Source organism: Poecilia mexicana, unplaced genomic scaffold, assembly GCF_051168715.1.
Source record: "Poecilia mexicana isolate PSO_F unplaced genomic scaffold, ASM5116871v1 scaffold_7, whole genome shotgun sequence".
Lineage (NCBI taxonomy): Eukaryota > Metazoa > Chordata > Actinopteri > Cyprinodontiformes > Poeciliidae > Poecilia > Poecilia mexicana.
The window spans coordinates 17920704-17945857 of record NW_028263376.1 but is presented as its reverse complement, the minus strand read 5'-3'; the positions used below and the strand labels follow the sequence as shown (position 1 = coordinate 17945857).

Sequence of the window (25154 nt, the reverse complement as noted above, 5' to 3'; positions counted from 1 at the left end):
ATAACGCGGTTCACCTTTCGCAGTCTCGCTGCTTCGCGGATATTTTTGTGCAGTTTTTTTCACAGTGCATTGTGTTCTGCGTCCTGATTGGCCATTCAGGAGATGGAAACTGAAACTTTGAATACCTGCTGAAAAAAAAACTGTGGCTGGAGGCAGCACAAAGGATCACATTAAGGCCCGATTGATGAACACACATCCGCTGATCTGAAAATAGGTTTTGTTCTTTGGTAGAAGAGTATGTAGAGTATTTAATTATGTTGTGTAAAAGTTGTAAAAAAATAAAGGTAACTACTTCGCAGATTTCACTTATCGCGGGTTATTTTCGGAACGGAACCCCGCGAAAAACGAGGGATCACTGTACTTCAATTTGTTTTCTATGCAACCCGCATGAGAGGTGTGTTGAGTATCCACAAATTATACTCAGGTTAGAGAAGCTCAAAATCAAAAAAGTAGAAGTTAAATTAAGAGGGGAAAAAAGTGTTTGGTAAACAGGCTGATCAAATTATTAATTTAATATTTAATATTTAAAAACACCAAAATATAAAGTTATGTGGAAATGTTGGCATTTTAAAGACCAAAATTAAAATAATTCATAATTACAAAATCAAGCAAATGTTATATCGACAAACTTTTTAAAAAAAACATTTTTGGTTAATATAGTTCATCATTCAGTGACTATCCAAAAATTTAATTCAAGAGTAGCAGAACTCAACAGTAAGAAATACAGCTTAGTAAAAAAAAAAAAAAAATTACACTTTTTTTTTTTTTTTTACAAATTACTCATGTAAATGTAGCCGAGTAATTTTAAAACTATGACTCGCAACATATGACGACAGTGGGAAGGAAAACTCCCTTGTAACAGGAAGAAACCTCCAGCAGAACCAGAACCTGGTTCTGTTCATATGCACTTGGTGTTTTGGGTCGCTGTCATGTTTTCAGACCTGCAGGTCAGAGCTGACTCAGCTCATCGTAAACCGGTCAGAACCTGAAGCTGCTCAGCGTCACCATAATATTTCCACCCCCATACGCCTCACTGGAGGCGCGACTCTGTTGACAGTTTTGTTTTTGGGAATTTCTCCACTGGACTTCAGACGTTCTCCTTTGAAGCAGAAAAGTTTTCCTTCAGTTCTTCACCCCTGGTTCCTGCTGTTACCCACTCCATTTTGTTCCGTTCGTTTTTGAAGGGTGATTTAATATTTAATTAAAAGCCTAAATTTGGAAAACGTTATTTACAATTGAATCCAGATTTTAAAGACAATAAAATTTTTTTTTTTTCACTGAAATTAAATCAGACCAAGTTTTTCTTGAAGAAAAGGCTCATTATAATTACCAGAATTATTTCTACTTGCAAAATACCAGAAATTTTAGTGAGAACTTTTTTTTTTAGATAATTTCTAAAAAAAAATTCAAAATTTTTTTGAAATTTCTAATTTTGAAAAGTAAAATTTGCCAGAAAAAACAATTTCACAATTAATGCTGGCAAATTTTTTAGAAGAAAAAAAATTTGGAAATTTGAGTCCATCATAGTACTGGCCTCCTGTCAAATGGAGCCTAAGCAGCTGGATTGTCCTATTTGTTTACACATTAGGCCACGCCCCCCACGTTCATTGGCTCCGCCCACTTTGCTGGAATTTTCCAGATGGTTTAACTTGCCTTCACTTTAAGGTTTGAAAGCTCCATCAGAGTCTACCATAGTTACATTTACTCAATTACATTTACTTGAGAAACTTTGAAAAAAATTTGTTTTTTTAGGAGTACTGTTACTACGCTGTACTTTTTACTTGAGTAATTTTATTTAGTATTTCTACTCATTTGAATAAAATTCTAGATTCTCCACCCATTAAATGAAAAAAAAAAACAAACATGTTTTAACCAAAAATTCACCAGAAATAGACACATCTGCAGCTTTTGTTAAAGTTTTGTAATTTTTATATTGAAAGAAGGATTTTTTTTATTAATTATTTTTGCCTGATTTTGGTATTTTTCATTAATATGAATTGTCATTTTTGTTCTTAAAACCAAGATTTCGACTTAACTTTATTTTGGTCCGTCTGATTATGCAATTTTTAAATATTAAATGATTGACAATTTGATCAGTTACTCAGTACTTTAGTAGACCGTTTACCAAATACTTTTTTAGTCTTCTTGGACGGCTACCTTTTACTTTACTTCAGTAAAAATATGTTGAGGTATATGACCCACCGCTCTTTACCATAATCCTCATCTTTGGCTCAGAAACATGGTAAAAGAAATTAATAAAAAAAACCATCTAACTCCAAAATTTAAATCTGCGCTACATAAATAAATGAAGTGGAATTGAGTAAAACCTGACGCTGATATGAACAGTTTTGGGCCTCAATGTGCCCGTTTGGATTTCAGGTTTCCTGCCCACACCGAGCGTCGCGCTGCAGCCGCGCTGCAGCCGCGCTGCCTGTGTGGGCTTGTCCATGAGCCCACACACTCAGGATGTGAAAGTGTGTGGGCATGAATCCACGGATGTGGCTCAGTTTGAAAGCTGATTCATCCTTTCATCCAAAAGCTTTTCATGCTTCAGTGACTCACAGGTCGAGTTGTTCAATAAGGGGGAACTATTCTTCTGAACATGTTCATGTTTTGGACTGAAGTGAGAGGAAGCAGCCAACTGAGCTCCAACAAGCCAGAACAAATGATGATGTTTTAAAAGGTGTAATAAAAAAAATCTAATTATAATTATCCTCCTGACTGGCAAGAAATATACCAGATAAAATCTTTTTGTCTCCTGATGAAAAATGTTGGAAATTTTCTCTGGTTTTCCACAAGAGGTCAGGAGAACCTCTGCAAATCTAGAGTGTCTGAACAAGGAAACTGACGTTTAGCTCCTCCTCTTGAAGATTTTTACAAAAAAAAAAAAAAAAGCATAAATCATTTTTTTTATTATTATTTTTTCACAAATCTGGTGTTTCCATACTAAAACTTCTGTCTTTAAGCTACTAAATAACATTAATGGTACAATATGACACTAAAGTTTTTTTAATTGTCTTTCAAAACTAAAAAAAAAAAAAAAAAAAAAAAAAAAAAAAAAAAAAAAATTAAACCAAAAATAATTTTGAAACGAATGTTTTAAGTGTTCATTTTTAAACTGATAAAAGTTTTTTTTAAATTTTGAAATTCAAAAGTTTGAAAACTGAAAAATAATTTCGAAACTGAAGAAAAACCTTGAATCTGAGAAGAACATTTGAATTTTTTATGGCTTCAAAACATTTTTTTCCCCATTTACATTTTTTTAAACTTCATGGCTCCAATTTAGCTCCGTAATACATTTCTTGTTCATTTTGTTTTTCTTTGTCATTAGGCTGAAAACTATTTGCTTTTCTCTCGTTCTCTTTTTTTAGATCCATTTTGGAAAATTATCCAATTTTCAAACCTAAAAGCAAATATAAAATTGACTTTAGTAAATTCTAAATATTTAAAATTATTTTTTTCCCATGTAGATTTGGCGGCTCTACGTTATTTAGGAGTAGTAAAGGGAAAATGGCTTCTTGGACTATAAGGTTGCTCTCACATGACCTTACTGTGACCTTTAAAGATCCTGAGGCAGAAGCAAGAAGCATTTTATGATTTAGGCTTCCAACAGAATCAGAGTTTCTAGTTTTTATTAATTTAGCTGAAAATATTCACTGTGATTCATGTTTCACCTTTCCACACAGAAAGCTGCCACAATCACTTTCAGTCGGTGAAAAACGATCTGCTGTTCTGCACTTTGAAGTAAAAAAGAAAAGCGGCTCGACCGGATTTCAGTTCCACATAAGTGGGATTTAATCAAGTCCTGAATAGAAGTGTTGCTTTCTGCTTCACACTCCGTTTTCCTGGTGATTGTTGCTCCTGCACACAGAGGATGAGCTGCTATGAAAACTTTACGAAAAAGCTCGAGGCATTAAGAAATGTCTTGTCGAAGCGTGGAGGAGAGCAGAGGGTGGGTAACTGATTTCTCTCTTTTCGTGGAAAATTTCACCACAGCATCCAAGAATTAGCAGGACAAAGAGCAGAAATAAAGTCTGCACTTCCTGGAAGATTTTCACCGAATCACTGATTTGACTTGAAGAAATGTTTTAAATTACTCTAGAGATTTGCTTTTTCTTTCTCCTACAGAACAAAACTGCAAACACACAAAATACCAAGTAATTTTGATCTAGTTTCTGGTGCAAATACCTTACCACGCTTGAAGTAAGACTAATTTAAAACTAACTTTTTAGATAAACTTGTTTTAAGTTAATGATTCCTTAATATTGATGAAAAAAAATTATACTTGCACCAGTTTTGCACATATTAAGGAAATTGACTGTTTTATTTAGCAGAGTCATAATGTAAAGCTGTCTTTGTTTGCTCCCCAGCTCTCTTCAGTACAGCCTGTCCACAAAGTTTAGTGAAGTGTTGATGGGGATTTCTGACTATTCTTCATGAAGCACAACAGTGAGGTCAGACACTGATGTTGGACAGGAAGGCCCGGTTCTAATTAAGCTGAAAGATCTTGTATCAGGTTCAGGTCAGGGGATTCTAAAACCTTTCATTCATGTCTTCATGGAGTTTTCTATGGTTGTTTTCACACCTGATAGTCCAATAATCTTGGTTAGATTATGAACCAAAATTGCAACATTTGGAATTTATTTACCCAGAATGCCCTGCGCTGTAGCCTATGTCCTGCTTTTGGAGCTTTTAGCCAGACCTGAGTTTGCGTTCTGGTCCGCTTCAGAGTTCGACTTCTCATTCCCCAACGAACCAGACTTTCTAGGGAAACAAACTAGAGTTTTATTAAAGCGGATGTGAAGCCATCTTGGGACAGACAGGGCTGTCCCCAAGCTTTTTCGACAAGGCAGACACAATAATGATTGACACTGCTAAGACCCTCCTTCTGGCTCTGATTGGTTGATTTTACTTATCACTGGGAGAAGGCAAACATTTTTTATTTTTTCAGATCATCCGTCTCATGTTGCACCATCAGGTCATAGTGACAGTTTTAAACCCAAACTGTTTATAAAAGTTGCTTACTGCAGATTTAACCTCCTGTCTGTCCTCTCTGGTCCTCAGGGATCGGAGCGGATCCCTCTGATCAGGAAGATCTGCTACGCCGTAGGAGGCGTCCCACATCAGGTCACATCTGCTGCCATCGGGATTTCACTGCAGATTTTCCTGCTAGATGTCGTACAGGTGAAAGTTTAACCTGTTAACACAAAAATGGAACATTTTATCCTCACCTTTTGGGATAAACTCAAAGAATTTTCTTCCCTCAATTACTTTTTTTGCAACAATAATTTTTCTCAGTGGCCCACAAGAAAATCAGTTCCTCTTCTCGCCAAAAACCTCCGACAGTTGAGTAGAAACTAATTAAATTTACCGTTTGAGTAATGTTTTGTAAAAATCTATTTTAGGAGTAATTTCTACTAGGTTATACATACTTTTATTTTGAATCATTGCTACTCTTGTTTGAGTAAAATTCCTGGATTTTCTACCCACTGAATGAAAAATAAACGCATTTTAACCAAAAATCCACCAGACAAAAGTTTTTTATTGAAATAAACTGATTTGGAAAAATGTTCTTTTGCCAGATTTTATTTTGTAATTATGTTATTTATACGAATTATTTTCATTTTGTCTTTAAAATACTAACATTCTGTAGAAATGTTGTTTTGGTCTGTCTGATCAAATTGATGTAATTTTGACATAATTGATGAGTAGCCTTTTTACCAAATATTTTTTTACTCTGGTAATTTCTTGCTACTTTTTTCTTTTACCAAAGTGAAAACATGTTGAAGTAGTCGTACTCTTAAATACAGTTTTTGGGTACTATACCATACTCTACACTGCAAAAACAAAATCTTACCAAGTATTTCTGGTCTAGTTTCTAGTGGAAACATCTTAGTACACTTTAAATAAGAAAACTAATTTGTAACTTTTCAGCAAGATAAAGGAGTTTGTTTTAAGTCAATAATTCCTTAGTATTGGTGAAAAATACTTGTTCCTGTCAGATTATTTCACTTAAAACAATATCTTCCTGTGAGTGAAATAATCTGATAAAACAAATAAGGAATCCATTTTAAAAACTGCTATATTTTGCTGAAAAGTTACTTCCAAGTCAGTTTAGTTTTATTTGAATTGTAATAAGTCATTTCCACTGTAAACTGGACCAAAGATACTTGGTAAGATTTTCTGTCATCTTAAATTGTGTCACAAAAATAAAGGATGAAAGTTGTTTTAAAGGCATTTAAACATCTATAAAAGTCATGCGCCATTAATTGTCTATTTTCTGCCCAGATGAAGGCCTCCTCTGTGTCTTTGATCCTGTTTCTGAGTCGGGCCTGGGACGCCGTCACCGACCCTCTGGTTGGATACCTGGTGACCCGCAGTACCTGGACACCCATCGGCAAACTCACCCCATGGTCAGTCAGCTGCTCATTCACTACTAAGCCACTTATTCTGGAAATGTTCCACCATTTTCCAATTCCTGAGAGCCACAATCCTGCAGCTTTTAGAGTCATCCGTCACATCAGGGAAGCTTCTGAAAGTTTGCAGGATTGTAGTTCTGCTGGAGTCGGACGTCCTGGATTTGAACCTTCACCTTTTCATCTGGCAGGCTGGTTGTTTCCACTCCGTTTGGCATCCTGTCCTACGTGCTGCTTTGGCTTGTGCCTGCAGACTCCATGTCGGAGGCCGCCTGCGTGTTGTGGTTCCTCACAGCCGCCTGTCTGTTCGAGACGTTCATGAGCGTAAATATCTTCAGTTTCCAATTCAATTTAAATAACTTTTTCTCCCAAAGGATCAACTTCAAGGCACACAAGTACAAATCGACTCAAATGTGAGAGCTCAGACAATGAAGAGGTTTTATAAGCCTGGCGGGCTACCAGGCTTTACTTGTACCCCACCAGGCTAAGCATAGTTTTTAGTAATATTTGAATTTTTTAAGACTTTGTAGTTGGTGATCATGTATTAATCTTCCAACAACACAAATATGTTCACATTTTTGTCTACTTTAAAAATGTAACTCAAAAACATGGATGTATTACCACCAGGCTTTTATGAATTTAATTAATAAAATTCACATCTGCCTATAAAAGTAAACACAAAGTTAAAGTAAATTTACTTGAAGTTCCTTTATTTTCCAAATATTTAATCACTATAGACGTTACAAATTTCTTTCATATTCCTTTAGCTTTTCACATTTTCAATTAAATTCTGTTTATTTATACAGCGCTAATTCACAACGAATGTCTTAAAGCACTTTACAAAAACAATCATTTTGGTTTTGGTAGAAAGAAAATCATGTAAATTACTGTGACAGGCTAACCAGAGGTACAGTTATTTTCTCCAAGAACTGGAAATAATCCTAAAAACCAAAACCCTACATATGACCTTCAACCATTAATTCATTAGATTTATGCAGACAGGATCAGTTTAGCAAAGGAAAAATCAGAGTCGGAAACAAGGCGAACCAGGAGGACGGCGACAGCAAGACGGGTGCAGGTTTCAGGTCTTTAACGACTCAGAACGAATGGTTTTCAAAACCTCACACTAAATTGCTTCAACAGTAAAATACCTGCAGCATTCTTTAAGGAAGATTGCTGAGAGAGTTTGCCCGACCTGATCACCTGGGAACACTTCCTGGTTTTCCTCCAGAAAACTTGCTGAGCCCAGTGGTAAGGTCACAGAGGTCACTAAGGTCCAGCGGGGTGGGGAAGGGCTTTTCCGTCCATAAATGGAGGGTCGATGAAGGGCAAAATCAGACGAAAACATGATCCAGGAGGATTCCTGAACAGGATGAAGGACAGCAGGATGGGTACGGGTTTTAAGTCAAACCCCGAAACCTGGCTGAAGGACATTTCCCCTATGCGTTAGTCATCACACCCTTGAATTACACATTTGATCACAAACCAGAGAATAAAGGTTTCTCTTCTGGTCGCTATACCCAAGACCAGAACACCAAACTTTCATATAGCCTACCGTGTTTTTCTTGCGTTGAGCGAATCAAAGTTCTGGTTGTTGTACCCACAACCAAAACGCCTACCTTTGTTACCAAATTCCTTGAACTCATCCGATGACTTCACTGTATTTGTTTGCTACCAACGTCCATGAACTTATCCGACAACTTCAAGCCTTGAGGAGTGGCTACAGGAAGTAGCAAACCACACTTCCTGGGATTGGGTTCACAGTCAGTGCCATCACAGCCATCTTGACATCCATATTTCCCACCAGTCTAACACACCATCTGGTGTCTTCAGAGTGTCCATCTCAACAAAAACTGCTGATATTTACTAAGCCGAATCACTTCCTGCAGCCCTTAATCCGCATTTGCCTAATCATTGGCAGCCATCTTTTTTTCTCATCACAACTGACTTTCAACTATGAACTTGAAATTCCAAAATGCCAGATAGCTTAAACCTCTACAGGTCACATGAACACAGTGGCTGTTTCAAACAGCACAAAAACCCTAAAGACAGAATTAACAGCAGAATCCTTCTCAGCTTATTGACTCTCAGCAGAGAAACAAACCAAACCAGCACACCAAGAGGCCTAGCGTTGGCCTTCAGCAATAGCGGTAGCATCAGCAGCGTAGCACAGCAACAGCTCCTACCCTGAGATGTCTTCTGGATCCGACATTGGAACAGTTCTTTGACTTAAACCTTTGATGGGTTTAAGTCAAACCCAATGCTCGATGGAAGCGATCTTCAGTTTGATTGAAGGGAATCCTCAGCTTCACTGAAGATCATCTTAGTATGTCCATAATCGATCTGCTGTTAGTTCCAGACGCCATTTTCCCCCTCCTCGGATCGGCCAAACAAACCGCGTCTGAGACGCCGTGGTGTTACCGTCGTTCCTCGTCTGCTGCTCTGTTTAACCACAACAAATGGTTTCAATAACTTCATCAGAGACAAAACAAACAACTTCGAATAAGGTTTCTGAAAAATAACTTACCGACCTACAGATACAGCCATTTCAAACATGGCCTACCCACTCTAGCTGATCCTTCAGCAGGAAGGCCCCATCAACACGAAGACAATTTCAAGTCGATCCGTATGGCGTCGAAAATGCGCCAAATTTCTATCCACTGTGGCGCATGCGCCTCACACAAACATGGTGCTGTTGGTGGGTTGCCAGATTTGACAGTTTCCACCCGTAAAGCCTGCCGCTCTTGCGGCCTACCCACAGAAGAAAAAGAAAAGAAAACAAACAAACAAACAAAAAAAACAATCCAAATCTCAACCGCTAATAAAATTCACGTTAATAGCATTATAAATTTTATTCATCGTCTATCCCTAATATAGTTTTAGAATAATTTAGAGAAACAGTACAATTTTATTTTTTGTATTTTATAATTTAGGCCTGGAGAAAATATTCTTTTTTAAGTTTTGAAAATGTGCTTTTTTCTAAGAACAAGCCATTTTATTTCTAACATATTTTTAGAATAATTTAGAAAAACCGTGAACATTTTTATACATAGATCTATGTTCCTAATATAGTTTTTCCCCTAAAAGCTTAATCCTAAACTGTTGCTACAGTAGAGAGTGAAGAGTGCCAAATGTCAATGAATAACTTATGAAATAATTATTTAAATGTATTATTAATTTATTAAAACTTTTCACTCTCCATATATTCTGGTACTTTTAATCCATCTATAAATAATACAAGTTTATTAATAAATTGCTCACTACATTTTTACAACAAAGCTTTCTGAAGTACGTTTTTCTTTATTTTTAATCAATTTATGCAAATATAAGTCAACAGATCTTATTTAAATGTTCAGCTTGGATTTAAAATCATGTTTCTGAGCTAACTGAACTTTATTTCCTAGTTAGGACTCTATCTACAGAGACAGTGGTGGTGCTAACAGGAATGGTGCCCTGGGCAGGCCCCTCTGTAGAGAAATCCCTCATAATGAGCATACATGTTTCATTCCCACAAAATTTTTTGATTTTACCTTTTTTTTTTTAAGATTTATTCACTTTGCATTTGTAAGATGGATGAAAAAAAGCTTTGTCAGTTTGCCATTATATGTGTGGCTAACTTTCTTACTTTCTAAAATCCAGATCCAAAAATCCATGCAGGTCCTTTGGTTTTAGGACCATAGGACCTGCATGTCACACTAGATATGTGACATAAAACAGATATGTGATATGTGACATTGTTTTATGTCACATATCTAGTTTCTTAGCTGGAAGTCTTTTAAAAAGTTGCTAAGCAGTAAAACAGATTTTTACCACTGGAATATCTCAGTTTATGGGTAATTTAAGTTCCAAATTAAGCTGCTTAATAGTTTCCCTCATTAACTAATTAATAAAATAAAATTAATAACAGAAGGTAAATAGTTTGTGCTGTTTTGTGATAGTAAAGAATTATGGCTTCAATCTGTTTGTGCTCCACTGTCCTTCATTGTCCCCGTCACCATGGCGACAGGAATTCCATCAGCTGTATGTGCTGTTATTTCTCTGGGAGCTTCGTCGCCATGGTTACCAAGTTTCTCATTTGCTGTCAGCTGGTGTCATGTCTCCCCCATGTTGTCTGTGAGCAGTGCTACAACGTCCCCTACGTCTCGATGAGCATGTCCCTGGGAGGACACCAGAGGGACAGAGACTCTGCCACTGCCTGCCGTAAGAGGAACCCCAGACACTCACCAGCTGGTATCTCAGAGCCACTGGGCTGCATCTGAAAATGTTTATACACCACAGTCAAATTGGTGAAAATTAACTTTACTAACTAATGGGAGATTTATCCATCACGTTTTAACCAAAAAAATATCTATTAGACGGGAAAATGTGGGAACAGCTTTAACGTACCTCACTGAAACTGAACGTAGGGAACCTTGAGTCGTCTTTTCTCAACATACACACTGAAGAGTGTCGTGGTCAGTTCAGGCTGGTATTTTTTTAGTGTAGTGCATTCACTCACTAGCCCAGTCAAAGGGAAAGCTAGATTTAAATCAAAAGTATTGGATTAAAGGTTTCCTCATTTCCCTCTTTTTATGTTTCTTCAAATTCTTTGTTGCACCAAAGCTGGAAACTTTGATATACGATTGTCTTAGCTTGCAGTTTTAACAGGGATGTTGTCACCTACTGGGTTCACTCCAGGCTTTTCTGTGTGTTTGTGGTGTTTTCCTCCAGGAATGAGCGTGGAGATGACGGCGTTGCTACTGGTGTCAGTGATTCAGGGAAAAGTCGTCTCCGTGTTCAACGCTGAGAAGCAGGAGGCCTGTGAGCATCTGGACCAGGTCCATCAGACGCCTCACAGCTCACCCGCGCCGCAGACTGCCTCTCTGCATGAAACGGTACTGGGACATTAAAATAGAGACGAGCTTAAACTAATATTTATAGAACAGGCTTGGCAACTTTGAGCTTCTATTACACTCACAATGTCCCAGGAAGATCTTGTTACCCTGTAATTTACTTTATTTGGCTGGATGAAGACATTGTTGCTTGTTCAGGTATTATTCCTACAGATATTGCAGTAATATAAACCATTTATACTTTCATTTTAGAGAAATATGCATTAAAATGTCATTAGGGTTTCATGGAAGCTGCACAGGAATTAGAAGAAAAACTTGAAAGGCAGAAATCAACCTGGTCTGATTATTGATCCACAGGTCAAATACTGAAAAATAAAATATTTCATGCTCTTCATTAAATATGTCAAAACCTAAACAGTGCAAAAATAAGTATTTTTGTCTAGTTTCTATTGCAAACACACAAAATAAGGCAAGAGTAACTTTAACAAGTCACTTTTCAGCATATGAGCTTGTTTTATGTAAATAATTAATTAATGTTTATGAAAAAAATACTAATCTTAGTATTTCACTTACAGGTTGGTAAAAGGTTTTATGAAAAGTGGAACTAGTATTTGTTAATCAATATTAAGTAATCATTTACTTAAAACAAGCTGCTACATCTTGCTGACAAGTTACCTGAAAGTTAGTTTTGTCTTATATTAACTGTACACCTAAACTTCTTGGTAAGATTTTGTGTTTTTGCAGTGGCTCTCATCCTCTATAAGATCATAAACAGTTTGACACATTTTTTAAGTTTACTAAATATCAGATAAAAAATGGACACATATCATTTCATGGGTAAATCTCCTTATTTTTTAAATTTTCTGATTAATTAAAAACTTCTTTGTTTAACAAAGAAACTGTTGATAATTTTTATGCTTTTTTGGAATTAAAAATTAAAACAGCTGTTCAGGAAGTGAAGCATTTTGGGCGTCATGCTGCCCTTTCAGCCTCTTCTGACCATCTAAGGTGTGATAAAGCTTTAAAAATTACTGAAGTGGGTGGCAAAATGTCAAACTAATATATCTGTGAATAACAGCATCATGAGAGGTGTTACAGCTGTCAGTGACAAAATTACAAAATTACTCTTTCTATGACTTTACTGACAGTCACAGAAATATTAAAAGGGGCCCTATTATGCAAAATTCCCATTTTGCACATTTTTATACGTCCACTTGGGTCTCCGCTGCTTCTGAAAACAGCCAAGGTGCTTAAGAAAACCACTAAGGCAGTTATGGCAGTAAATTAATGTTTTTTGGTGTCTGGAAAACAAGCCATTTCAAAACTTCCCAGTTGTTAAGTCACAATCTTTAGGCAATGTGCTGTTACCTAGCAACTGCATGTGAGCCCAGCCCCATTACCTGGCAACCAAAGTGAATATCCAGCACGTTTGGTCAGCTGGTTTTACCATTGTATGAGGTGTACAATGGCTGCTGAAAAAAATAAGTGTTTTATTGTTGACTTACCATTAGGCTGGATTCTTGTTGGTTGTGCAGGAGGCGCCACTTCTACTTTTCAAAGACGTACATTGGTATAATTGTGCTTTTTTCCCCCCAGCAATTTATATGTACAAGTACCAACTTTGAGTTGGAGATTTAAGGTGACAAGAGACTCTGAAACAGCTCATTGTGAAAGCAGCCCAATGTGGGCAGAACTGAGCAGACTTAAATCTCATTATGTAAGAAAGAGTTTCTGCAAAAAAAAAAAAAAAAAAGATAATAAAAAGCCTGTAGAGCTGTCCCAACCTGTTCAAGGAACCACAGTAGGTCAACTTTAGGTTACATAAAAATGCCAGATTATGTTTATTCTAACTTTGTAGACAGCAAAACATGAATTACTTATGAGATACACTTCCTAGTGTTTACTTTGCCTCCAGCAAAAGGCTTTCCTGACCTCAGCCGGGGTCACGGGTGGCTTGTTCCTCCTCAGCAGCCTGGTTCTGTTCTTCGGTGTGAGGGAGCAGTCAGTCCGACACGGTCAGTATACAGACACTGCAAATAAAATGCTCATTAAAATGCCATTTATATCAGACAAAAATAACACTTTGAAATATAAAACGAACTTTTAAAATGAAGATTTATCTTATTAAGGAGAAATGATATCCAAACTATCCTGGCACCATGTTAAAAAGTTATGACAGTGTTGTTCTAACAGTTTTTAAATTATTTCAGATTTTAAATAAAACTTCTTTGACGTTTTAAAGTCAGCTGAACAGATTATAATATCAAACAAAGATACTTTTTTTCAGATTCATATTAATTCAGTCACATTAAAGGCCACTGGATCATAAATAATCATTCTGAGAGGTTAAAGTCTGGACTTCACTGCAAAAACACAAAATCTTACCAAGCATTTTTTGTCTAGTTTCTGGTACAAATATCTTAGCACACCTAAAAAAAACCAAAGCTAGCTTTCAGGTAACTTTTCAGCAAAAAATATAAGCTTTTTTTTGTCAGTAATTCCTTAATATTGGTGAAAAAGTTCTAGTTCTATTGGCAGATTATTTAACTTATGACAAGACATCTTTCCCATGTTATAAATGAATTTATCTGCCAATAAAACTAGAATTTTTTCATCAATATTAAGGAATTATTTACTTAAAACAAGTTCACATTTATTGCCGAACAGCTATTTATAAGTTAATTTTTCATATTTCTAGTGTACTAAGACATTTGCACAAGAAATTGGACCAGACATACTTGTAAGACTGTGTTTTGGCAGTGACATCCAGACTTTAACCCCTCAAAACGATTATTTCGATTATTTATAGTCAAATGGCTTTGAATGTGGCTGAGTTAAAACAACTCTGCAAAGAAGAGTGGACCAAAATTATCTTTGTCTGATATTACTATTTGTTTTGATTCATTAGATTCTGACAAAACAACAACAGAAATAGATACAGTGTGTTTCTTACACCACTGTTAAACCTCAGTACATTTCAGTGATTCCGTCTTTTTGTTTGGATAAAAATGTGACCATAATTCAAGTGAAATGTATGTTTTTGTTTTTCCAGACGCTGTTGAACGTCCGTCCTACCTGAGCTCCCTGAAGATGCTCATGTGTCACGTTCCTTACCAGAGACTTGTGCTCGGCTTTCTTTTCTGTGTTCTTGCTTTTCAGGTGCAGTTTATGATTGTCACTCATTTCTATTTTTACTCCTGTTAACTTTTTGTTAGCTTAGCTCAGCTTAGCTAACAAAAAAGTTGGATTATTTCAAAAGTATTCACATTCACACTTCAAATACCTTAATATTTGTTTGAAAAAGAGATAGAAAGAAGTATAAACGTGTGTAATCCTGCCCCTTTTCTGTTGTATGTCTTACTTTTTACATGTCATTTTTTCAAGCTGAAGGTTCTTCCGTGCATCTAAACGAAAGTTTCCTTCTCCTTCTGTTTGATTTCAGATGTCTTTGGGAAACTTTGCCTTGTTTTGCAGTCATGCTGCTGGACTGGGAGCTCATTTTCAGCTCCTCTTGCTGGTTCTGTTGGTAAGATTTGAGTTGATTTTAACTTAATTTTATGAAATGTAACTTTTATTTGTGCGTTTAAAACATTTTTTGAACTTCCTTAGATTTCTGCTTCAGTAGCAGTTCCGCTCTGGCAGTTTGTCCTTCTGAGAATTGGAAAAAAGTCCACAGTTTTCATTGGCCTTTCAGTAAGTCTTTTATAATTATCTGCATATTTAGTGTTTCTTTTTGTCTCTCAAAGCCTCTTGTTTTCTCTTGCAGCTCTTCATCCCAGCCGTGATCACAGTTGCCTGCGTTCCCAGCAGCCTCCCGGTTTTCCTGACCATGTGCATCCTGATGGGATTCAGCGTGGCGACCGTGTTCCTGTTGCCGTGGTGAGTCAACCACCCGGCTAAATAAAAACTCTAAAATCATTTCCAACGCCTGTCAGATCTAATTTGTATGAAAACCAAATGAATTATTCATCAGGCCTGCCAAACCAGCCAGTGATGAGTTCCGCAGAAACTTAGTTTTTCAGCCTTCCCTGAAACAGAAATGTAATTTTTATGCCCGTATTATGCAGGTCAATGCTTCCTGATGTGATAGATGACTTTTCTCTGAGACATCCCTCATTTAAAGACCTGGAGCCTCTGTTTTTCTCCGGTTATGCTTTCTGCAATAAGCTAGCAGGAGGGCTATCTGTGGGACTGTCAACCATGATGTTACAGTGAGTATCGCCTCTGTTCAGTCTCTGTGCATTCTTATTTGTGTGAATTGTGTTGTATTTTCTGTCTTCTTGTCTGCAGGGTTGTAGGTTACAAAGCAGGTGCGTGTAACCATGGCGATGAAGTGGTGACAGCTCTGGTTGTGCTGTTTTCTCCAGTTCCCGTCACACTTCTGCTGATTGGGATGGGGATCTTTCACACCTACCCAGTCAATGAGAAGAAAGGCTTAGAGCTGGAGCAGCAGAAGTATGAGGCTTTTTACAAATGTCTTTAAATATTTTTCTTTATTGTGCATCAAATCATGTTAATACTGTTCTGAACAATGTAGTTTCAGAGGTCAAGTTTGGTGTACTTTTTAAGTTGTAGCTGAATGTCTTTATGCTCAACTTCAACTTTTCAACTGTGAGGAAATTTGGTTTTAATTTGAGTTCTTTGGTTTGTTTGGAAATTCTCATCTGGCCAGTAAACTTTAGGATTTTATGCTTTAGAAAGTCAGATATAAAACTATATATAGAACCGCAAAAGTATGAAATTGCAAAAATGCTAAATGCTAGGGCTGGGTGGTAATTGATTTTATCAGTTAATTAAATTTATGGTTTTTGGAGATATCATTTTTAGAAAATCTGATTTTTTTAAAACCATTGTATTCCTTTGGTTTCCATAGTTTATGGTGATGTCAGCGCATCTAATGCCGCCATCTTCTGCAACAGAGCATTAGAGCCAGGCTACGATTTCTTTTTAATATGAATACAGTAGAAATAAAACGACTAAAGGCGTTACATTACCAAAAGAAGGTTGTAACATTAGGAGAATTAAATATTAGTTTTAATAGGATTTACTCAAAAAATAAAATACGGAATGAGCATCTTGTGAATTTATACCTTAGGCTTAATACTTATAGAAATACTTAATATTTTATCACATCAGTATTAAGTTATTATCAGTAATAATTTGAAACAATCATGCAAACAACTGAGCCTATTTCAAAGAAAGACGTTTATGGGCCACATCAGATCTCAATAATTAAGCTTTTTTCCAATTGAAACAACTTTATTTCTCATAATCTTCCTCCAGTAAAATACCATCTTATCCTGCTAATATTATGACTATATTTTAGTAGGAAAAATTCACAGAGTCTGGCTCTAATACTCCATCATCCAACTCACTTAAGGGATGATTAAAATAAAAGCCACTTTTTGAAAATATTTTCCGTAATTTCCTTTAATAAAACAGATGTATTATGAAAAAATTTGACATTTTATTTTTAAGCTCTATTGCCCAGCTCTAGAAATAACCTTCACTGTTTTACACGTGTGGCAGCCATATTGGATAGTGAGACAACTTTGTAAATCCAAAAGACGTTCATCTTCAATTTTCCACCTTTGAGGACAGAAAATTACACTTCCAAGTACAATTAGAAAGTATCAACTTCAGTTACCATAAAAAAGGTTGATCTGGTTTGAAAACAATGATGCTGTTGCTTTAAAGTCACAAATACCCTTTGGGTCATTTGATACATCTCATGTAAAACAGAAAACAATAAAAAACTGAAATTAAAATGTAAAAAAGGCATAAAACATTACTGTACTGTTAAAAACGTGTTAATTTGGTTTAACTCCTTGGTTCTAATGCTAAGCTGAATAGTAAATGTTTTTATATTTGTCTTATACAAAGCAATAAAGCCTCTTCATCACCAGCAGACCAAAGAGAGCTGTCAGAACTGCCAACAAATTCTCAGCAGCCTCATCCTGATGACCCAAAATCGGACAGATTTTACAACCGGGATCCATCACCAAGTTGGTTATCCACCTCCTCAACTGTAGCGGGCAGCTTCCATAAGAACAGCAGGAAGATGTCACAAGTAAATCCTCAGTGGCGAAAACCGATGATCCTTCCTGGTCGATGCTCAGAAGGAAGTGGAAGTTTCCCTGGAAATGCTGGTGGACAATCACATGTCCGATCCAAAGTGTCCTGGGTGTAAATGTGGTTCTTCTGAGTAACCACTGATTCGCCTCTTTTCTCTGTAAAAATCTGTATGAGCAGCTGATTATTTAAGCTTTGTTAAAACTCCATGTTTTTATTTCATTTAAGGGTGGAATCTCAATCTGAAGAAGTTAAAACAATTTCAAATTCAATCTTTTCAGATACATTTTGGCTCTATCTGGAATCTCTTTCATAAAAAACCCCTAAAATCTTACCAAGTTTTTTTTGGATCTAGTTTAGTTAAAATATCTTGGCACCCTTAAATATAAACAAAACTAACCTAGAAGTAACTTTTCACCAAGATTTAGGGGCTTGTTTTAATGAAATAAGTCCTTAAGAAGTACTAGTTCCAGTGGGAGATGTTTTCATGTTTAATTTTTTCATTTTCATGTTTTCCATGTTACAAGTGAAATAATCTGCTTGTGAAGCTTGCACTTTTTCATCAATATTAAGGAATTATTTACTGAAAATAAGTTCCTATAAAATGCTGAAAATTACTTGAAAGTTCATTTTGTGTTATTTCAGCTGTAATAAGATATTTGCACTCGAAACTAGACAAAAAATACTTGGTAAGATTTTTTTTCAGTGTTCTTCTGGATTTAACTGTTGTTCTGAACTGCAAAGCAGCTGTAAATAACCCCAAATTAATTTCTTTACTTGTTTGTATCTCTTTATGGTGCTTTTTGTCGTTATTTAGCTTGAACTATTATCAGCTTCCTGTTTGCCATTTGATGCTTTTATTTTGAAGGGACCACTTCTGGTTCTACTGTTAGCAAAGGCAGCTTAACAAAAAGATGGAAGATAAATTGTAATGGAGATGAGAAAATATGTATTAAAAGCCCCTTTGATAATGCCACAGCGTATGTTTATGATGTTAAATAAGTACATGTTTTAAATATTGTGTAGCTAAAACCCTTAAATGTTTAGGTATGTTCAGACGTAAGCTAATTTCAAATTATGCTTATGGTATTAGGTACATTACACACATAGAGTAACTTAGGAATGATAAATCACGTTAGTATGGGGGTACCCCTAAATTAAAATCTGCTTCGGGCCCCAAAAAGGCTTGGACCGGCCCTGTATTGACAGTCCAGCTATCATCAGCACTTGGTGCATTCCCCTCCTAACCGTTCACACCCCGCAACGCCTCCTCCTTCCGCTCCCAGTCCTCAGCGGTGATCGACAGAAAGGATACAGTAACGCGAAAATGGGGGTAGAAATTGAGACGATAACTCCTGGAGACGGTGAGGATAATACTTGTTTTAGTTCGCTGTTTCATTCATTTGGGCCGTATAGTTCAGAAGGAAACCCCACCTTCCGTGTTTTCCCCTTTATTTGTTGTTTTTTTTATTTTTAGGACGGACATTCCCGAAGAAGGGACAGCGCGTCGTGGTGCACTATGTCGGTGAGTGGGAAGAATGCTCACAGATTTAGACGCAGCGTGTTTTATGTTTTAGGTTAACTTTGTGTATTAATTAAGTCCTTAAGGGTTTCAAAGTTTGTAAAAAGGTCCGAACAAGTCCAAACGTTCTTGGACCTAACCGCTGGCTATCTCAGTTAGCATGAACGCTAACATTTCCTGCAGCTAAAATAAGCTACGTTTGGGTTAAAACACGTTTTTACTCTCTAACCCTCCACCGGATTCCAGTTTACACAGACGGAGATGCTTTATCTTAGGAGGGTTATTTAGATTAACCATTAGCTAAACGGTGCAAGCTTTGAGGTTAGCCAGCTAGCGCTAGCTGACGGTGACTTCTTAACGGCTGAGGCTGAATAAAAACTACAAACTGGTCACCGGGTCTGTTTCTATCCAGGAACCCTGGACGATGGGAAAGTTTTCGACTCCTCGAGGTCCAGAGGAAAGCCTTTTAAGTTCAAGATTGGACATCAGGAGGTTATCCGAGGATGGGAAGAGGGAGTAGCTCAGGTGAGAAACCCTCTAGAACAGCTGATAAAATCTGTAATGGTCATAATCGGTGCACTTTGAGGACGTTTAGTCGGTTTGTGTACTTTAATTACAATAAGAGGCTTGTTTACAGTTGTTTTGGTTTGATTAGAGGTTATTTTCTGTCATATTTCATATGTGTCAAAAGTTTATAAAAAAAGTACGGTAGCCGACAGGTACAATCGGCGAAATACGTTTTTTTTTTTTTTTTTATAATTAACGGTGAAATACGAATTAAACAAATAGAGACACGCCGCTAACGAAAAATGCTGCAACACAGAAATAGAGGCAAAATAATAAGAGCCACGAAAAGGAAAAAAAAACATAAACAAGTGTAAAACGGTACAAAACAGAAGTCCTCCAGGCCACCAGGGGGAGTCGATCACCAAATCACGATATTAATCATGTGTATATTGCAATATATATTGTTACCGATTTGTTGCCCAGTCCTAATATCATCTATATCAGGGATTTCAAACTCATTTTGATTTTTATCAAAATAATCTGGATTCATATCAAGATTATGAATGATCTCAAAGGCCCGGTTTTGCCAGAATGTTTTGATAAACCCATCAGTAAACTGTTAAAATATTAAAAGTATGTGTCTGTATTTAACAAATAAAGATGAACATTTCACATTGCTCAGTCCCTCCGGGATTTTGATTGTTTTGTGACTTTTTGCAATCAAAATTATTGATTTTTGTGGAGTTAATTTAGAAGTATTTACAAGAAATTCTGCAATATTTATGTTGTAACTTTGACTTGTTCTTCAACTCAATCATAGACTATAATCTGACAACATTCTGTTTATGAAAATTCTTGCAGAAAATTTGCAACAAACTCAAAGTTATGGTTTAGTGTGAAAAAGTCATTGATTTTGCATAAATTTCCACGATCATGGAATCACGAAAAAGTGGAGGGACTGGACAAAAACGGCTTTGATTTTATCGACAAAATAATATTTAATCACACAACTGGTACCTTTAAGGTTCTATTTGCGTGTCCCTCTGGTGTTTATGGGCCACATTAAGAGCTGTGGTGGGCCAGATTCGGCCCCCGGGCCTTGAGTTTGAGGTCTGTGTGATTAAAGAGTGTGTGTGTAACTGTCAGGAGTTTTTAGCACCAAACGGAGAAATTAGTTTTTCTTCTTCAGTCTGCTTGGAGACACAGGAACATTTTGCTCCTCCGACTTTCGATGAGTCAAAGCTGTGCAGTGGGACGTAGAGAGCAGAGCAACACGAATGAATGGCTGTGATTTAAACAATCTGCCATAGAAACTTTGATCCGTTTCAGAGATTAAAAGCATTAAATGTTCACATTTAAGTGAAAGAAGAAGAAAATATTGTCAGGAAACGGTAAGATTGCAGAGATGCAATTAACAATGATTTAATTATCGATTATTCTGATGATTAATTGTCACATGATGCAGATTTTTCAATTAAGCCTTTTTTAAATATTAGAAATATGCTAATATGTGATTGAGTAATTAAATTCCTTTATAAAGTAAGAAAATAACCATTTTATTGCCTAAAAATGCAATAACAGCGTTCTCTTAGAGAACGGTTAATAATTTTTAGCAAAGAATCCAAAAAATCAACATGTGAAAAGCTCGGCCTTTTCTGCTGCACCGATTGTTGAATATTTTTTGGATTAACCATTTAATAATTAGATGGCAAAAGGTCCTGGAAAGGAATTTATTTTTTACAATTTTGCCTGTTGGAGTTTTGGGTAGAACATATTTACAGATAAAGTTTTTTTTTAAAAATATCTTAAATGTAAAATTATTTGGGGCGTTTGTACAATTCTAGCTTAAGTGTGTTCTTTCACCAATTTTCCTTTTTTAGAGTCTATATGCCAGTTAACAGTCGGTTTCAAAATTAGTTGACAATTATTTCAGTCATCAATTGATTACAATTAATTGTTTATCAGAAACAGATTGTATTTATGAACAGCAGTCGTTCCTAACCTTTACTTTTATACAGTTTTATACATGATTATGGAAAAATAAACACCACAAATGAGACCAGGTTATGTTGCAAACCTCAGATCTGTGTTTGGATTCAGAACGGCAGCGTTTTATTCAGTAACTTGTTTACGTTTCAGCCGTTGTTCTGGCTTTCTGGGGAACTGGCTGCATCATAATTCACTCTTTGGTTCAGTGTTTATATTGGTCTGTTTTTCACTCGGCATGGAGTTTTTATATCTGTGTCCATTCTGTCCACAGATGAGCGTAGGCCAGCGGGCGAAGCTTATCTGCTCCCCAGACTTTGCCTATGGCAGCAAAGGTCACCCAGGGGTCATCCCACCAAATGCCACTCTCACCTTCGACGTGGAGCTGCTTGGGCTGGAAGCTTGAAACTCGTGCACTCTGCTTTGTTTATTTCCACTCAGATGTTTAGGGTGAGTTGGAAATAACTAATTATTTCAGAGATGATGTTTAGATTATAGTGATGCATCCAGTTTGTAGCTTTAAATGACCTGGAGGCGTGTAGATCTTTTAAAAAAATAATTTTGCATATGTTCCATTCACAAAATTCTAATTCAACTTATTCTCAACTTTGGAAAATCAGGACATTTTTCACCAATGCGCTCCGTAGGTCTCCTTAGTTAGTGTGTCGGCACACGCACGGCGGCCATCTTGTTTGACAAGCCTCCTGTACGGTTTCTGTTCATTTTTACTTTGAATTCAGGTCTAATGCTAATACTAGGCCTAATACTCTACAACTGAGTATTAGGAGACAGGCAACATTGCTTTTAAAATCATGAGAATAAACTCATAATATTTATGAGACAAAAAATAATACATTAATTGAGCAATGTTGATCATTTTCTGAAGTTATACTTTGGACTTAATACTTATTAAAATACTTTTTATCATATCAGCATCTAATTATTATCATAACAGTCATGCAAACTGAACTGTTTGTTAAATGAACTGCCTGGAAGTGGTATTTTTTCATCAATATTAAGGAATTATTTACTTTAGAAAACTCTTTCTTGCTAAAAAGTTACTTGTCAGTTAGTTTTCTTATTTCAAGTTTACTAAGAGTTTTGCACTAGAAACTAGACCAAAAATACTTGATAAGATGTATTTTTGTAGTCGTAAAGCAAATTTGTTTTTACACCAATGTTTTAAATTAATAAAGACACAACAGATTAGCATCTCAGTCAGGACAGTATCAGTGATAAATGCATGTTGTTTTTAAAAGAAAGTCAATGTTTCTCTGACTGGAGCTCAGATTTACCCCCTCTGGTGGTTCCAATGTGAAATCGTCTCATGTTCACATTATTTTGGATCACATGTAACTTTTCATTCCCCTCAGTTTGAGTTGATATCTTATGGAGTCTCTCCTCCTGAACCGTGTCGTGTTTTTCCTGTCGCAGGTTGACTCCTGTCCCGGGAACATGGAGGGAATAACGATGATTCCTGCATAGGACCTACATCACTTGACCGTTGCCATTTCAGATTCATGCAGAATAATCTCACTTGCTTTAAAACTTGATTCATTATTACTGTCTAAGTTAGACTTTAAAGTCATAGGTCAGCCCATCCCATGTATTTTTGCTCTGTTACTGGTATATATTTAGACGTTTTGTTTAATCTTTGGCTTAATTTTGACATTTTTTGGCTATATTTGCCATCAGGACCATATTTCAAATAAGTGTCATCATTCCTGTGGTTCTTGCGTTGTTTGGATAGCCGGTGATGAACAGGCGTGAATATAATAAGGATTTAAGAATCATGACTAGTGGGTAAAATTAGAAGTTCAGAACGTTTCCAATGTGAGTTTAATCGAGAAAAACGATAAAAAGAAGTCAGATTGTTGCCATTAATAACCTGCAGGTCTTAGCAGATGTGAGATTTTTTTTTTTTGCATAATTTTCAAAGTGACTTAATTTGTGTAATGTTTACAGTTAAAAAGAAAACAAGGTTAGGTCTGCTTCTGTTGCTTCTTCCGAGGATGTTAAGGAGTCATTTTACCCAAAGGAATGCTTTCTTGTGCACAGTTTTATCACACTGCTTTGCTTTTCCTCTTTTATGAAATGTTATTTAATGGTGTTACAGCACAGTAAAAAACAAACATGAAATAAAGGAAACAAGCTTCTTATTTACCAAAAGGAAACAGGGTGATTAATGTGCCATTTTACATCTCTAATACACACCGATGCCCGTAAAGACGGAAACATTTTAGCTTTTTTATTATTAATATCACTCTGCATTTCTAAGAGTTTGGTCGACAACATTTTGAAAAATAATCATAAATCACATATTTACATAAAAACAAATTTTAAAAAATGTTGTATTACAATGTTATGGGCAGCAGTGTTGAAGCACATTTGTGAGTATTGTTTTTTTTTTTTTTTTTTTTTTTGCTTTGGATACAAAAAGTTGGATGACTGCAATATTAAGTGAACCATAAACCATATTTTGCAATAAAATGTTCTCAGACTGCTCAAACCGTCTCATGGATTACATTTTCCTGAACACTGAAACATTCATGCTGCTTCTAAATCTCACCTTAAAGTTTTTGTTGCTTTCATTTCTTGTAGGAAGTTTCAACATTTCCTTCTTTGTGATTATAAAAATTTTAGAAACAGGCGAAGATAAAATATTTATCTTCTGCATATCTCTTAATTATATATATATATATATATATATATATATATATATATATAGCATTGACTAATTGTTTAAAAAAGGACATCTCTTGTGAGATTTGTAACATGTTAACTTTACCTCTGAAGCATTTTACTCTTAAGGAGCAATATTTTTTTGCACTAGCCAAAGTTTTTTTTCATGAACATTTGTGGTTTCTTCTGTCTTCTCTTTTTAAGGATTTTGGGTGATTTTATTATAAAGTCCAGTTTATTAGGCAACTTAAAAGTATAAAATGGTGTCGACACATATAAGATTTGATAGATCCAGTTTTAAATCTCAAAGCAGAAAAAAATACTTTAGCTGCACATATAAAAATCTCAATTATTACTGCAGAATTTGCGATAACAATTGCAATGAATTATGTGGATCTATATTTATTTGCAGGACAAAATGTTTCAAGAAACTCGACATGATAAATATGTGTTTTGGTCTATTGGGTAGACTCTGTATGGAACTAAATTGGGGCCAGAAAGCTAAAAAGAAAATAAAAACTGAAAGGGAGGGTAAAATAATCTTGAAAGTAGTGGGGAGTTATTTTCTTTTTAACTTTCAAAAATCTTCAGTTCTAAAACTTTTTTCCCAGTTTCATAATTATGGTTATGAACTTTTTTTTTCAGTTGTATTTTTTATTTATTTAAATCTTTTCCTCAGTTTCAAAATAATTTTAACTTGAATCTTTAATTTTATTTAAGTCCCAGAACCTTCTTTTTTTAAGTTTTAAAAAAAAAATTCAGTTTGAAAAATATTTAATAAACTTTATGGTGCCAATTTAGCCCCATATGACTGGTGTATTTTAAGTGGGTGATAACATGGTAGTCATGGAAAATATTGATTACAATATTCAGAAAATGTAGCATTTTCTTCATGCTGTGAAGAACAGTTATCATGTGTTTGGTCAAGTCTCTTAAATATAACTTAAATATAATAAATTATTAGTTTAATAGTTTGGTTGACAAGAGTTTGATTTCAGTTTCAGGAACTGAAAAGAGCTAAACGTTGAAAACGCAGGCAGCTTCACCAGGGGGAAAGAAAACGTTGGCTGTTCGTTGTGCCTTCATATCCTGGCTCTGGGGGAAAGTGCGCCCCCTATCGTTTTGCATTTGGTAAGA

The 25154-nt window shown here is 35.8% G+C and overlaps 2 protein-coding genes across 2 annotated transcripts; both read left to right on the top strand.

The window, feature by feature from the left end:
• Window positions 1-387: 387 nt before the first annotated feature.
• On the top strand, window positions 388-15731 carry mfsd2al2 (major facilitator superfamily domain containing 2a-like 2). The gene is made up of 14 exons (XM_088007523.1): window positions 388-394; window positions 2380-2478; window positions 4979-5184; window positions 6289-6413; window positions 6608-6740; window positions 10538-10616; window positions 11127-11290; window positions 13164-13263; window positions 14301-14407; window positions 14691-14774; window positions 14858-14941; window positions 15015-15127; window positions 15316-15459; window positions 15539-15731. Exons 1-14 carry the CDS (start codon window positions 388-390, stop codon window positions 15729-15731), a joined length of 1638 nt encoding a protein of 545 aa, XP_087863649.1.
• A 2827-nt stretch (window positions 15732-18558) lies between these two features.
• Window positions 18559-23844, top strand: fkbp1aa (FKBP prolyl isomerase 1Aa). The gene is made up of 5 exons (XM_014983854.2): window positions 18559-18684; window positions 18798-18845; window positions 19255-19367; window positions 21610-21785; window positions 22770-23844. Exons 1-4 carry the CDS (start codon window positions 18648-18650, stop codon window positions 21739-21741), a joined length of 330 nt encoding a protein of 109 aa, XP_014839340.2. The 5' UTR covers window positions 18559-18647; the 3' UTR covers window positions 21742-21785; window positions 22770-23844.
• The last annotated feature ends 1310 nt before the right edge of the window (window positions 23845-25154 follow it).

Excerpts from the sequence above, each read along its gene's own strand:
- fkbp1aa (XM_014983854.2), top strand. The coding sequence starts at position 18,648 with ATGGGGGTAGAAATTGAGACGATAACTCCTGGAGACG. Across the intron at positions 18,685-18,797 it reads GACGATAACTCCTGGAGACG|GACGGACATTCCCGAAGAAG; the intron begins GTGAGGATAATA and ends TTTTATTTTTAG. Across the intron at positions 19,368-21,609 it reads GGGAAGAGGGAGTAGCTCAG|ATGAGCGTAGGCCAGCGGGC; the intron begins GTGAGAAACCCT and ends TTCTGTCCACAG.
- mfsd2al2 (XM_088007523.1), top strand. Across the intron at positions 6,741-10,537 it reads TGTTCGAGACGTTCATGAGC|TGCTACAACGTCCCCTACGT; the intron begins GTAAATATCTTC and ends GTCTGTGAGCAG. Across the intron at positions 11,291-13,163 it reads CTGCCTCTCTGCATGAAACG|CAAAAGGCTTTCCTGACCTC; the intron begins GTACTGGGACAT and ends CTTTGCCTCCAG.